This window comes from Vombatus ursinus, unplaced genomic scaffold (genome assembly GCF_900497805.2).
Source record: "Vombatus ursinus unplaced genomic scaffold, bare-nosed wombat genome assembly UNPS02005659.1, whole genome shotgun sequence".
NCBI lineage: Eukaryota > Metazoa > Chordata > Mammalia > Diprotodontia > Vombatidae > Vombatus > Vombatus ursinus.
The window spans coordinates 8,666,543-8,681,099 of NW_020945437.1; the positions used below are offsets into that span (position 1 = coordinate 8,666,543).

The 14,557-nt window shown below is 39.5% G+C and overlaps 1 protein-coding gene across 16 annotated transcripts in view; it reads left to right on the top strand.

Moving 5' to 3' along the window:
* Nucleotides 1-6,083: 6,083 nt before the first annotated feature.
* The window catches only part of PICALM (phosphatidylinositol binding clathrin assembly protein), a 120,272-nt gene continuing 111,798 nt past the window's right edge, over nucleotides 6,084-14,557 (top strand). For 8 of the 16 annotated variants that reach the window (XM_027848049.1, XM_027848053.1, XM_027848050.1 and 5 more), the window contains exon 1: nucleotides 6,085-6,268. In XM_027848049.1, the coding sequence (XP_027703850.1) occupies nucleotides 6,139-6,268 (130 nt within the window). In that variant the 5' untranslated portion in view covers nucleotides 6,085-6,138. Of the gene's footprint in view, nucleotides 6,269-14,557 lie in introns of all 16 variants that reach the window. The other 8 variants (XM_027848054.1, XM_027848056.1, XM_027848059.1 and 5 more) reach the window with 2 other exon arrangements.

Below are 14,557 nucleotides of genomic sequence, written 5' to 3' on the forward strand. Positions count from 1 at the left end.
TTATAGTTTAGCCACTGCTCAGATTCTTAAAATCTAGCCATGGCTAAAATTCTTATAATCTAGCCACTGCTTACCCACGTTCAGACTCCTTGAGTGTACCCAATATGATGGATGTTCTAATAAACCTTGTCTTTGGTTGAAAGAAGGGTCAAATTCTTTCAGGCAGTACCCGTGTGTTGTGATTTTGGGGACCCAGCACCCCTGAACCCCTAAACCGCATCACCTCCATCTTTTAGAATCATTCATTTCATTTCAAGCATGAGGTAACAACAGTGTAAAGGTGTGGCAATGGACTATGGAATGCTGCATTAGAAATAAGAAAGACAGAGGCTTTACCACGAAGTATAGGAAGGTAAGAGTTGGCAAAGTAGTTTTAGCCCTATCATGAAGAACTTTTAAAAACCAATAGTGAAGTATAGATTTTAACCTAGAAGAAGTAAGATTATGACCCATTAGAGTATACTGAGTAGGGGAATGACATAAGAAGATCTTGACATCTTGACACAAGCTGACCTTACCAGCTGTGTGAAGGAGTAGGGAAAGACTTGGAATGGAGACAAATTAGAAGGCTACTGCAGTAGTCCAAGTGAGCAGTGATGAGGGCCTGAAGGAGAGTGGCCACTATGTGAGTGAAGAGAAAAGAACAGATGTGAGAGATGTAGTGGACAAGATTTAGTGACTGGATATGTAGGGGTGAAAAAGAATGACAAGTTCAGGATGTCACCAAGTTTGCAGACCTGGGTAACTGTGACAATGGATGGTGGTAACTTCTACAGAAATAGGGAATTTATAAAGAGGGGTGGGTTTTGGAGGAAGCATGCTAAGTTCTTTTTTGGACTTGTTGAGTTTGTAATGACTATTAGACATCCAGTTCCAAACGTTTAATAGGTGATTAGTTGTTGATGCAGGAGTGGAGAGACTAGGAATGGTTATGTAGACCTAGGAATCATCTGCATAGACTTCGTAATTGAACCCATAAGGACTGATGAGATCATTAAGAGTAAGAGTATATATAGAGAAAAGGTGGCCCAGGACAGCTACTTGAGCAAACACCCACAGTTAGAGGACAAGGTTGGATGTAGAATGATGAATTTTTCAGGAATATTAACCCTTGAAGTTTACCTACATATTTATAGAGGAGTCATAAGACTAGTTAACATTTATATGGGGTTTTAAGATTTGAGAATTGCTTTACATAAATTTTTTTCCTCATGGCAACCCTGTGAGGTATGTATGAGCCCATTTTACAAATGAGAAAATGGGAGCTGAGGTTAAATGACTTGCTCAGGGTCATACATCTAGCATCTAAGGCAGTGTTTGAACTCTGGCCTTCTTGACTCCACATATAGCTATTTATTTATTGCAATAAGCTGCTTTCATAAGCTCCAGGTTGGTGGAAGGATGCACCTGATAAAATTACAGATCTTTTAGATATTGAAGAAGTCAGGTATAAACTGAAGATACCATCTAGTTTCAGCCTCCAGAGAGTGTTCTCAGTGTCGACTGAACTCTTCCCAAGCCCAGTGCAGATTGACATTTCAGAGAAGAGAGCCAGCCAAAGGAAGGAAAATCAAACCTCTCTCTCCCTGGCTGGCTCTTCATGTTCCCTCCAGAGCAAAGTGCTGAAAGATCCTGCATGGTACAGGAACAAAAGCTCAAACAGGTTTTATTGGAGTGATAAATAGCAACTTCCCAAGTCAAGCAGGGTACTTGCCTCTATTGGATCTCTCTACTAATTGCTCTACAAAGCCATCAGAACCTTCCCAGTGGCTCTGACGTCTTTCCTGGGAATCAGTGTTGCTGATTTAGCAACAACAATTTCATTCAAACCAGGCAATTCCAGAGAATTCACAGAAGAGTTCATGTGTGGTATAAATGGGGGCATTGGGTGTGGGGGGGGGGTGGATGTGATTTTGATGGCCTGCATTTTCCTATGGGGATTCTCTCAGCAACAAACCAATCTCAATAGAATATGTAATGATAATAACAACAGGTTGAATAAAGTGCTTTGTAAAGTGCAACATGCTACATGTAAATGAGCTGTCAGCTTGTTTTTCTGAAGTACTTCCAAACTCAGCCCACTTTTCTGACTTTATTAACTAACTGGGTTGGAGTTGGGGAGGTTCGTAAACTGTTATATCTTACTAGTTGTAAGAGCTGTATCCTAGATGTGAGTTAGTGACTGTGGGCTAATCAATGAACTTGTCCAAGCTTCATTTTCTTCTATCCATAAAATGAGGACAATAATACTTATACCACTTAATTCACAGGTCACTAAGTCTTCCCAAACAAAACAGATTTAGGTATTCAGCATTTTACCAACTACCAAAAAATGGATGATGCCCTAGGAAGACATATCCTAATGTAATTATAGGGTAGGCATGAGTATACTTGTGTATGTTTGTTAGGGTGGTTTTCATGAAAGAAGGGTTAGATGTGATAGGTCTTCACTTAGCAACTTCAAAGGGTTTTATTGGCTAGATAAAGGAAATTGAAACAAAAGAAATTCTTAGTAATAGAAGGTGGATTTGGTTAGTAAGGCTTATGTTTGGCACCTATGTCCCTTTATTTCCATCTTTCTCCTTTTTGTGTATTTTGCAATAGTTTAATTTAACACATGCCCACATCTGCATTGAGTGGTTGCTTTCAAATGTGGAGACTTTCTAAAATAAAATCATGAAGAGGAAATAAACTACAGTGAAAATACAGCATATAAATACTACCATGGTATAATGGAAAGAACACTGGTTTTGGAGTCAGAATGCCTGGGTTTGAATTCTAGTATTATCATCTATTTTTGGATAAGAATGGTGATTTCATCAGTACAGAAGTCTCAATGAGGACCTTTCTCTGCCACTGCAGATCTGCATCTTGTATCTTCGCTGCTACTTAAAGAGCTGCCTCCAACACCGAGAATTTAAGGCCAGGGTCAGTTTTGCCACCTATAAAATCTGCAGAATAAGTACCTATTTCACAAGATCTTCACATTTTTCTTTTCCTTTCCTGTCATATCTTAAATGCCTGGGTGAACCATATCCTGGATCTGACTTTTATCATATGACCACAGACAAGTACATCTTTCTGAGTTTGTCTTCTAATCTATAAAACGAGGGAGGTTGGACTAAAAGATTGCTATAGTTTGTTCCAGTTCTAAAAATTTTTGACTCTATGGACAATATTTTTCATAATGAAGTAGATAGATATTTAATGTACTGTGAAGACTACTTAACTCCAATTCAGGACTTAGATTCAGATGCTTAATAGTTGTATGACCATGGGTAAGTCACAATCTCTCTAAGCCTTAGTTTCCATATCTGTAAAATTGGATAATAATACCTATAACTCATCTCAAAGAGTTATTGTCAGGATCAAATGAGTTAATGTCCATTAAGTACTTTGCAAGCCTTAAATTATATATAATATATATAGTCAGTTATATTTTTTCCATTTTTTTATATGAGACTATTGAACCACAGAGCTCTCCCAGAGTAGGTCAGTCACACTAATACATAAAAGTTTGAATACTTTTCTGCGCTAAAGGATAACTCATACATTTGTCTTATGCATTAAACATCATGTATTTGGCAGAACTAAAATATGGTTCCTCCCATCTCACCTTAGCTAGGGTGTTTCCCCATAAAAGGCTTAGGCTGATTTGAAATGTGTCCAGTGTAACCCATAGATGGAACAGGGCAGCAATTTGAAACCTGCAAGAAGAGTAGAAATGATAAAGAGGAACTTGATAGAGTTGCACCTGAAGAACACCATTCCTTTTGCCAGTTGATTCCACAGACAAGTCACGGTTTGGCAGATTTAATTTTTACTTCAGGAGACATTTATTAAGCACCTACTATATGCATAGTATTCTGTGATTACAAAGACAAAAAAGAAACTGTTTTGCCCTCAAGGAGCTAACTAACATTCTGTTAAACCAAACCATCACTCAGGTAATCAATGAACCGGAGATGATGGATTAAAGTATCACATATTTTAGGGAGTACAATTTTATATCACTTCCACGCAGATTTTATCTACTGGTTTGAACAGTACATTCTTAGCAGATCAGTGGTACAGGAGAGGTTGAATAATCTTTGTCAAAAAGGAGGTGAGGTGCAGCATAGGGAGAACTCTGCAAAATTTCTCATATGATACATTAAGTTTTCAGTACACAAATTCTACCAGCTTTCTACCTCTTGAGTGTCACCAGTCTAAAACATGGCATTCTGAAGTCTGGGCAGATTGGGAACATAGACTTCATCTCATTAGAATACAGCAAGATTACATCCATTGGTAAGTCAAAATTTGTAAATGCCTTTTAGTTAAATGTGGGGCCCTACCAAATGCATAGTGAAGAAGTATGAGTTGCCCTGACCACACATGTTCCCAACTTGTGCACTTCTCTAGTACTGTACTCTACATACCTACCCACTCTTCCCACTGATGTTTTATTTGTGAGCGAGTGGGCTCCAGGTTTATGGGTGAAATGTTTTGTGGCCATGGGTCTTATTTGCTTTGAACTTAACAACAATAAAAATATGACCACAGCCTAGTATCCCATGAGGACCTTGGGATCTCATAGAAGAGAGCTCAAGAATTTTAAGGGTTCATCCCTTTTAAGTATCTTTCCTTCAACAAGGTACTTAAGGCTAATATCAGTCCACAGGCATTTATTACGTGATTAGTAATGTACCAGGCACTGCACATAGACCCAAAGATTATATATGTGTATGTATATATACACACATATACATGTATACATGTATATATGTACAGTTACACATATAAAAATTTATTTTTTCCCCTAGGAAGGGTAACAGAGAACCACAGTGACAATGGCTAGTCCTACCTCCTCCTACTCCATTCCTTCTTTGGTCAGGTCTAATCACCACCGCAGTCATCCTTCTAGGGTCAAAGTAATCACTGCTGACATCACCCCACCACTTCCTTCTCTACATTCCAACAAAGCTATGTGTTTCCTGACTTATGGGACACCCTAGGGAGAAAGAAACTGGCCTCTTTGGTGCCTAAATTTAGGTAGGCTTCAAAGGGGTGGTGGTGGTGAATAAAAGGTGAAGTTTTAAAACAATGCAGAGAAAAATAAACAATCCTTCTGGGCTAAGATGGGAGTGGTGCGGGAGACACCCACTTTTGGCAGCAGGGCGCAAGGCCCTATGACCGCCTGGTCTGCCATAGGTACGGGGGCTTCTCTAATCTACGGAATGGAGACCTACTTTAGGTCCTGCTTCTCTTAGGGAAATCTAGGGAGTGCCTTAAAGTGTTCTTCTTCGAAACAACCCGTCCTCGTGAAGGCAGAAGGGGCTGCGGCGGCAGCAGCAACAGCTCACTGCCCATTTCCCTGACTTCCCCCGAAAGAGAGTGGGAAAGCGCGGGAGGGAAGGAGGAAGTGCGTGCGCGAGATCCTGCCTAGGCCCAGCGCGCCACCTCCACTTCCCTCTTTCCTCCCCTCCCCCTACCCCGCCTTCCGAGTCCACTGTAATTCTCACAGGCCCAGCCTCAGGCGACCTGTTGTCAGGGAGCATCACGTGATGCAGCCGATCCGAGCAGCATCCTCCCCCCGCCTCCTGTTGAGCCCGCGGGGCGGGTTCCGTCACGTAATCCGGCGTGATCCCCGCCCCGCTGTTCTCTGGGGCTCCAGGGAGGGGAGTCGAGAGAGGAAAGGGAAGGGAAAGAGAAGTGAAGGGGGAAGAGGAGGGGGGAAAAGAGAGGAGGGGGGAGGGGCGGCGCCGGAGTCACGTGATCCGGGGGCAGCCCGGAAAGCTCCGAGGAGGAGCCTGGCGCCGCCATTTTCCTGCAGTTGCCTGTCCCTCTCGCCCTGCCCGGCTCCAGCTGACCAGAGAGGGGGTGGGCTGAGCTGAGGCGGGGGCAGGGGAGTGCCCCGGACCGTGTACGACCCCGCGGGTGACAGCCGCCCGTTCGCTCGGGGCTCGCGGTGGCCGCGCCGGGCCCTGAGCCCCGCCCCAGGCCGGGAGGCGGGGAGGGAGCCCTTGGGAGGTGGGCAGGCAGGCCGGGGGTGCGGCGGCGGCGGCGGCGGTGGGGGGGGGTCCCCCGGCGCTTGGGGGTCCCAGTCCCCGCCGGCTGCGGAGCGGGAGGGGCGGCGGAGGAGGCAGCGCCACCGAGATGTCGGGACAGAGCCTGACTGACCGGATCACTGCCGCCCAGCACAGTGTCACCGGCTCGGCCGTCTCCAAGACAGTATGCAAGGCCACGACCCACGAGATCATGGGGCCCAAGAAAAAGCACCTGGACTGTGAGTGAAGCCGAGAGCGGGCCCCCCTCAGCCTCCCGTCCCCGGCCCCCACCACCCTCCTCTGCCTGCCTACCTGCCCGCCTCCCCCGCCGATGATCTGCTCTGGTCTGGGCCACCCTAGTCTCCCTTCGGCCCGCCCCAGCGCACCTGCCTCCTGGGCTTTGCCTTTCCTCCCTTGGACCCTGGCACCAGCTCTGACAAGTCACTTCCCCCCTTGCCCTTGTGCCTCTGAGACCCTCCCTCCGCAGTTGGCTCCACGCCACTCACCCCCTCCCGTCAGCCACAGACCCCTCTGCAAGGCCAGCCCACTGGTCTCCCCCTATCTCCCAGTCCCCTTTTCTATCTGCTGCTACCTTCTGCCCTCCCAGCCTACCCCACCCTGTTACCTTGTTAACTCTTACCAAATCCCCTCCCCTCTCCTCCCAGCTCTCTTTTGGCCAGTCACATCTAATCATTCTGTTGTTTTTGCATCCCCCTCCCCCCTTCCCGTTAGCTTGCTTAATTTTTCCATACATACTAAGATTTGGGGAGCCATAGTCCCTGGCTCTTTTGCACCCTTATCCCCACCCCCAAAGTAAGAAGTGAACTTAAATTCCCCCAGCCTAAAATATATCCTACACCTTTCCTCTGTCAGCGTCTTCTTTTCAGTGTAATATTTTCAATCTTTATATTCCTCCACTCTCAAAAACCCTTGTCTGTTTTTTCTGCCACAGTCTCTTAGACTCCTTTTATCTTCTTTTCTATCATACCCGACTTTATTACAGATTATATTCTTTGTCTGGGAGAGTGAAAGTGAGGGAAGTACGGTTGGGCTTTAAGGAGGTAGTGGTGGTGATGATGATGGTGTCATTCTTATCGAAAACTGACCTTTCCAGTTGCCTCTGGTAGAATTTAATCCATATGTTTGCTGGGATTAGTTTAAACTAGGTTCTGTAAAATGGGTTCAGTGGCCCTGCTGGATTGGTGGTTCTCATAACCCTGGTATTTTGTATTTAGGAGAGAGGATGTGTGAAAATTGAATTCAGAGTTGATGAATGTATTTAACTTGTAGCTTCAAGTGCCTTAAAGATCTTAGAATCTTTTCGTGTTTGATATAGTTAATGGTCAGTGTAATTCTTGGATTATAATTATTTTGCTTAATTTCAGTTTGTGTTGAGCTGTATAAGGAAAATATTGTATGTTTGGATGAACTACTAGTTACTTGGCTTCATATCACTATGTTTCTTGGCTTTCTAAAAAAGGTCCTTTCCCCATTTTTCAGATGTGGAAACTAGGAATATTGTTGTTTCTATTCCCTTGCCTTACCTTAAAGTTCAAAGCTCAATGGATTTATTCAAGCTTTGGCTCCAGAGAGCTTGGAATAGAGAAATGTATAAGAAGTTCCTTTTTTTTTTTTCTGGGTCGAATGGACTAAGCCCTATTTTTTTTTTTTTTACGCTAGGTTTGTGTATTGTTACATAGTTAACTGTACTTAAAAAGAGTATATCTTTAGGTACTTTCATCAGATTTAAAACTTCCTTGCTTATGCCATGAAGCAAGAGTGAGGGTGTTTATAGAAAGACCAAGTAATTAAATGTCAAGACTGCTGTTTTGGTTTTTGACTTTGGCCAAAACCTTTCTAGATGTTGTCATCTTTTTATTTGTTTTTGAATGAGTATTCCTGCAGCTTACTTAAAGATAATAACACAGTGCTACAAGAGCAGAATGTTAGAACAGTCAACCTATGTCGTATATTTTCCTCATTTTAGCAAACTTTTAGTCCTGAATTTGTTTATTCAGTCACCCATTGTGTTTGTAGTATAATAGTGGTTCCTTTCATGTGCTAGTTTATCAATTGATGTATATTGAGGGAATGTACTTCATTTTAATATTAGTCCAAATATAATTGTGCAGGCAAATCTCCTGGTGGTTAGTGGGAGGATTAATTGTCAGTTTTTACAAACACATACATTTTTTGGAAATTGAAGTCTTGAATTATTAAAATTTCTCCTCACCTCTCTTCATTTGGATAATTCAAAGTTGCTCTATCAGGATTTACCCTAACGAGTTTTAAATATTTGGTTGAGGCAGATTTTGGTGGGGAATGGGCAATTTGTGATTAACTGGAAATATCCTTACCAACTCTACCTAAGCCCAATACGTAATAGAAAATGTAATGTTTTAGCAGGAATCGATGAGCTTAAAATAAGCCTTTTAAAAGAATTGATATTGTAGCAATTTTTCAAAGCAGTGCTCTTATGGACCACTAATAGAGAATTTTATTAAGGTGATGCTTGCTGATCCCTTTGTGATTTTATGAACAGCCTTTTTCCTTGTGTAATAGCAACTCCTGCAGATAGTAACTGGAATTTGATTTTTTTTTTAAATACACTGTTTAGTCTTTAGTTCATATTCAGCAATTTTACTTCCATGTTTAGAAGTGCATGGCCTTTTGGAATAATTTTAGTCTCTTGAATTTCTGTGATCTCTAGTTTTGCTAAAGTACTTGACTTGGTAGCATTTATTAATTTTCATGTTTGATTTTTGAATATGGTAGTGATGGCTTTCTCATCTAATTTTTAAAAAAGCATATAGCTGCCAGGGTTTTTTTAAGCTTATATATTTTTTATCAAGAGGAGTTCAGATTCAGTTGTTTGGGCTACTTGTTTTTCATTGCGTAAATGAGGACCTTCATGAACAAAAAAAGTTGTCTCAGACTTCTCTCAGAGCTTATCTTTTTGTTGTGAAGCTTTAAGCTCTAACTTAGAGATCCATGTATTTTTTAAAGGGGGGCTTCTCTGTTTCAAGAATGTAGTGAGAACTAAGTTACTTGTGGAATTCCCTGTAACCTTGTACTTGAAATTGTATTGCCTTGAAATACTTACCAAGAATTTATGTTTAGAACACAATTATCTTTCCCCTTATTTCCATATGCCTTAAAATGTGAGAGCAACCTGTCTGATTTTGGCTGAGACAAAATATAGTGTAGGGAGTATTGATGAAAATTATTGAATTATGGGTTAGTTCATATTATTAAGGCTAATCATTTACTGGCTTATGACCTTATCTTTGTTTCCAGGCTTAGCATATGATCAGAGTGTTGAGCTGAATTTGTCAGTCTAGTATTAAACTGAAAAAAAATGGTAAAACTTCTGACATTTAAACACCATTTGATTTGACTAAGGGATACTCGTGGTGGTCATCGAAGGAAAATTTTCTTATCTAAGATAGATTTGATTGAAGTGTATAAACATATACACTTTTGAATTTGCTAATTGTTCTATTAGTTCTTTCTCTTCTTTCCTTTTTTAGTTTGTTAAACTCTTTGCTGCTATAACCACAAATCTGTCCTCTTAGTATTGATACTTTCACACTAATAGTATTGGATATCAGATGTATTGATACATCTACATGCTTTTCTTTATTTCGCTTGCATTCTGTTAGAACTTTGTATAATTTTTTTTGTCTTTTTCTATAGACATTTTGTTGGTCCATTCATGTTGTTAGGTTTTTAAGAATGTGTCATTTGTATTAATGGCCTTTGTTTACATTTCTTTTTCCCTAATTACTTTAAGGATACCTTGTTTTGATAACTATTATTTTGTTAGATGTTTTAAAATCTCCCAGAAAGTATTGTGTGCATGACTCTATAGTAAATACAGTATCACTGGGCATAGGACTAAAGGAATTTAAGTTGAATAGGAGAGAACTAGAAAATGTATAGACATTCACAAATATGCATTTTTAAAACCTGTTAGGAATTTTTTGCTAGTTAGTGATACAGATAATCATAGGAGAGATGTGATTTTAAACAGGTATTTGGTAAATCAACCCATTGCCAGAACTTACGTGTGGTAAAATGCAAAATCAGTGCCAAGAAGTTACTTGTTTCAGAAAGACTCTTTAAGAAAGGTTTTCTGTCAATTCAAAAAAAAAGAGGGTATTGCTACAGATGTGGAATGTTGAATTTGCTTTCAGATAAGGTCACTGTATTATTAGTTCTACTTAATTTACTTAGTTGTCTTACTTTGTTCAAGAGACCTCTCTTGGAGTTTGGGTAATCTGTAGATGTTTGTAATGTAAAAACAAAACATATCAATAAAACTAAAAATGTTAGGAATGAGTAGTGGTCAGTTTTGGTTTACTGATAAGATCACAGATAACATTAATGTATAGATAGCCATTTCCTAGAAGGACTAACCATAGATATTACATTTTTCTTTTATTTAATTATATCATTTCTTAACTTTATAGGTAATATATTTAATATTCCAAAATATGTAACATTGTATCATGCCACTTGGATTGGAAACTTTTTTCAGAGGCCCTTCTCTATGGAAGAGCCATTCTGCTTTTGGAAATCCTTTTGGTAGGATTTGGGGTCCCTTGCTATATGGTTCAGGAGAGGGTATTCAAGCCGTTTTGGTTCGTGAGCCTTTTTAATCATCTTATTCCAATATGTTCCAGGATGTGATGTGCTTCATAGCTTTTTAAAATTAAAATGACTACTTGCTGGCAAGTTCTCTACTTTAAAAGTTATGTCAGAAAGTATCTGAATTGTAAATTTTATGATTTAATTCAGCAAAGACTAATTAAATGCTTACTATATGTAAAGCATTGAGAATACAGAGGTGAAAGAAGCTGTCCCTGCTCTTACTGAGTTTATGTAGATGTTAAGTTGTATACTGAAATAACTAAGGACAAGGGAGAATGTGTTAAATGTAAAGGAGGCATACCAAGGATATTGGAGGAATGGGAGATCACTTTCAGCTTGAGGAAATGAAGAAGGTTTTATGGAGATGCTAGCACCTCAGCTGAACTTGGAAGGAAGTGGTTTTTCAGTAGACAGCAGTGTAATGAAGCACTAGACTTGGATTCCCAGGACCTAAGTGGGAGACCCATGTGGCTACACTGCTGAAAATATTGGTGGGTCATCCAAGAGCTGCACTAAAATTTGGGGAGATCAAGAAGGTCAGATCTCCTGTAGGAGGGGTCAGGGCCACCTTGTGCAAAAGGCATGGAGAAACGGATGTTAATGTTATGTTTGGGGAATAGCAAGTAGCTATTTTGGCAAGAATGTGAATGGGAGATGGAGGGATAGGATAGGGCAGTGTAATATCAGTCTAGAAAGATAGGTTGGAGCCAGGTGGTGAATACTAAATGCTCAACAAAGGAGGTTATATTTTATTCAATGGGCAGTGGGGAACACTAAAGGTTTTTAATAGAGAAATGACCTGCTCTGTCTGTTATAGGAAAAAGAATAGAGAATTTGGGGTGAGGGACAAGAGTTAGTCTAGTTTAGTGACCTTGGTTAAGTCCCTTAACTTGGCTTTAGTTTGTCATAAGTAAAATGAGAGGGCTAGACTAGATGATCCCTGCAGGTCCCTTTTTGCTCTAAATACTATGATCTTTTGAATCTCCAAAGTAATGGTAATTGAACACATCAGATTGGATGTATTAGGAGCCTTGCCCAGGCTATTGTGTAGTCTGGAAGACTATTTAGGAGTCTGTTACAGTAGTAACAGGTGAGAGGTGATAGAGCCCTGAGCTAGTGGAGTTTCAGTGAGAGTGAAAAGGAGGAACTGATTGGGGAGAGATTACAGAGGTAGAATCAGCACTTGGCAAGTAGAAGCAACAGGACTTTGATATGTTTCTAAATAGTACAAAAAAAAATTGCCAAAATGAGGCTGGAACCAATCAGCCTTGGTTTTTAAATTTTTTTTAAAATTTTCTAGTTGAACAAATGCATTTTGAAACGTATATTTTAGGGTTTTAATGGACCTATACTTGATATATGTTAATAATTTCTGTTTTCTCAATAAATGGTATAATTTTAGATTTTTCCATCATTTGTTTACTTTTATAGAAGTATCAATAACTACTGGTTGGAAAGTTTTTGGAGATAAATTCTTGCCTTCCAATAAAGTCTTATTCTGTCTTGTCTCATCATAGTGTGGCGTCAATCCTGAGTTCTTAAAGGCCTAAGGTTCTATTTTTAAAAATATTACCTATCTTTTGTTTTTATATCATCCTAATTTCTGAATATTCCCTTTCCCCTTCTCTATCCAGCCAACCATCCTTTGTAACAAAGAACAGCAACAAAAAAAAAGAGGGTAAAAAAGCATTTTCAGCAAAACCACTCATATCCACTGAGTCAGACATCATATTGAGTGTTACAGAACTATAATATTCTACCCCCCACCCCACCTCTGCAATGATCAAAGGGATATAATACAGTCTCAGCTCTTCCTCACGGTCTGACATACTACTAGGTTGGCAAAGCTTCATATCTATATCTGTAACACCATTTTTGTATTTGTCCTCAGAGCCTAGCCAAGTTCAGAGAAGCTTATTACCAGAAGGTTGGCCACCAAGTGGTAGGTTTTGTTTTTTTGTTTTCTTTTGTTTTGTTTTTTTGGCTGTAGCAACCATCTATTAAGGAATTGTGAAGGGGTTTATAATCACTCTCTTGGTGGAGGAAGTACCCACACCAGTGAAATAACAAATCAAAGACAAAGCTGTTTTAGTCTGAAAAAAAGTATGGGTAAAAGGTGAAAAATGAGTATTTACTTAGACTAGTTTCACCAGTCTCCCTCCTCCCTTCCCCCAATTTGAATTGTAAAGTGATCCTTATGTTAAACATTGGTTTAGATCTTTTTTTTTCCCCCAAACCTGGGGGTAAGATATCAGCCAGGTGTCCCAGTGGAGATAGGAAGACCTGAGTTCAACTATGACCCCTCAGTAAGTGCCTTGACTTCTGTTTGCCTTAGTTTCTTCATCTGTAAAATGTAAATAATAATAGCATCTACCTGCCAGAATTGTAAGAATAAAGTGAGATAGTTTGTAAAGTACTTTGCAAACCTTAAAGCTCTATCTAAATGCCACTATTCTTATTCTTAATGTATTATTTCAAGAGGGTCTCAGAAAGTGGATGGGAAAAAATACATCTTTATTTTCCCTAGCCTTTCACTGAAATTTAGTATTTTCTTCAGTTATTTAAAAACAGATTCTGAGAAAGGGTCTATAACACAAAAATGGTTAAGAACCCCTAGTTTAGATCAAGGATCTTTTTCCTGTAGTGTGCCACACGATGAGAAATTCTGTGTAGAGGCTGCATGAATTTAATTATTTAGTTACATTAATTTTCAATTATTAATTGCTCCAGACCTTAGGTAGATAACTGATGGCAGTCAGTTACACAGTGGTAGTGCTAGTCAGGTTATTAGATCCTAAAGGCTGCCTATAGTCGAGGGCCAAGAATTTGTCTATTACAAACTGATTGGTAAAATTAATTTGTTAGTTGGCTTGAGTTTATTTTTATAGTAATTTCATACTGAAGAAAAAATTCGTAGAAACTCATCATTTTCAGATTGTAGTTTCTTGAGTTTACTCTTTCAGTCACTCAAATGAGAAAATAGACTTGGAGATCAAAGTTTGACACTGAGTTATTATCAAATTTGAAAACCAAAGGGGAAGGTCCCCTCTACTTTCCATTTCAGACCTTTTAGTGGCTAAAATAATACTTCTCTTCCTTGATACTATGTATCTCAGTATATGTTAAAGTAAGCTGCTTGATGATTTGTCCCAGTTTGCTGAAATTTGGGAATTTGCTTCAGGTTTTAAAATGCTAGTCACATACAATTTTTTCCAAGTTTTGGAGAACTTTGAATTCCTCTTTTTCTTTTCCCTTTTCCCTTCGTCCACCACTCCCCCTCCCCACCCCCCCACCCCCCAAAAAAAGACTTTGAGCTAAATGGACTAGCTTGCTGTAAAGAAGAACATTGACGAAGGTTTTTGACAAACTGCTTTGTTTATTTAGAGTGAAGATTGGTAGAGTAGCAGAAATCCCAGTACCAAGGTGGTATTTGGCTAGGGTAGAACTAGGCTTGGGAGAATTTAAAGGAGCAAATAATATTAAGTCAGTATGTGTTTAGACTGGACCAATTGTGCTTAGTATTTTAAGTTTATGATGTAAAGTAAGGTTTTTCATCTATTTTTGTCATGGACCCCTTTGCCATCTGGTAAAGCCTACGGACCCCTTCTCAGACTAATGTTTTTAAATGAACAAAATAAAATACATAGAATTAGAAAGGAAACCAATTATATTGAAGTACAGTTACAAAGACATTTTTTTAAAAAGTTCATATTTAAGTTAAGAATTCCTGGTATGAAGCATAGGTTCCAACAGATGGTTAGCTTTGTATAAGATAGTCCTTTACTTAGCCAGAGGTATATTACTGGTATTTTGCTCCCTATTACAGAATTTGGTAGCACTTACTTTTAAAAAATTTTTTTAATTTTATTTTTTCT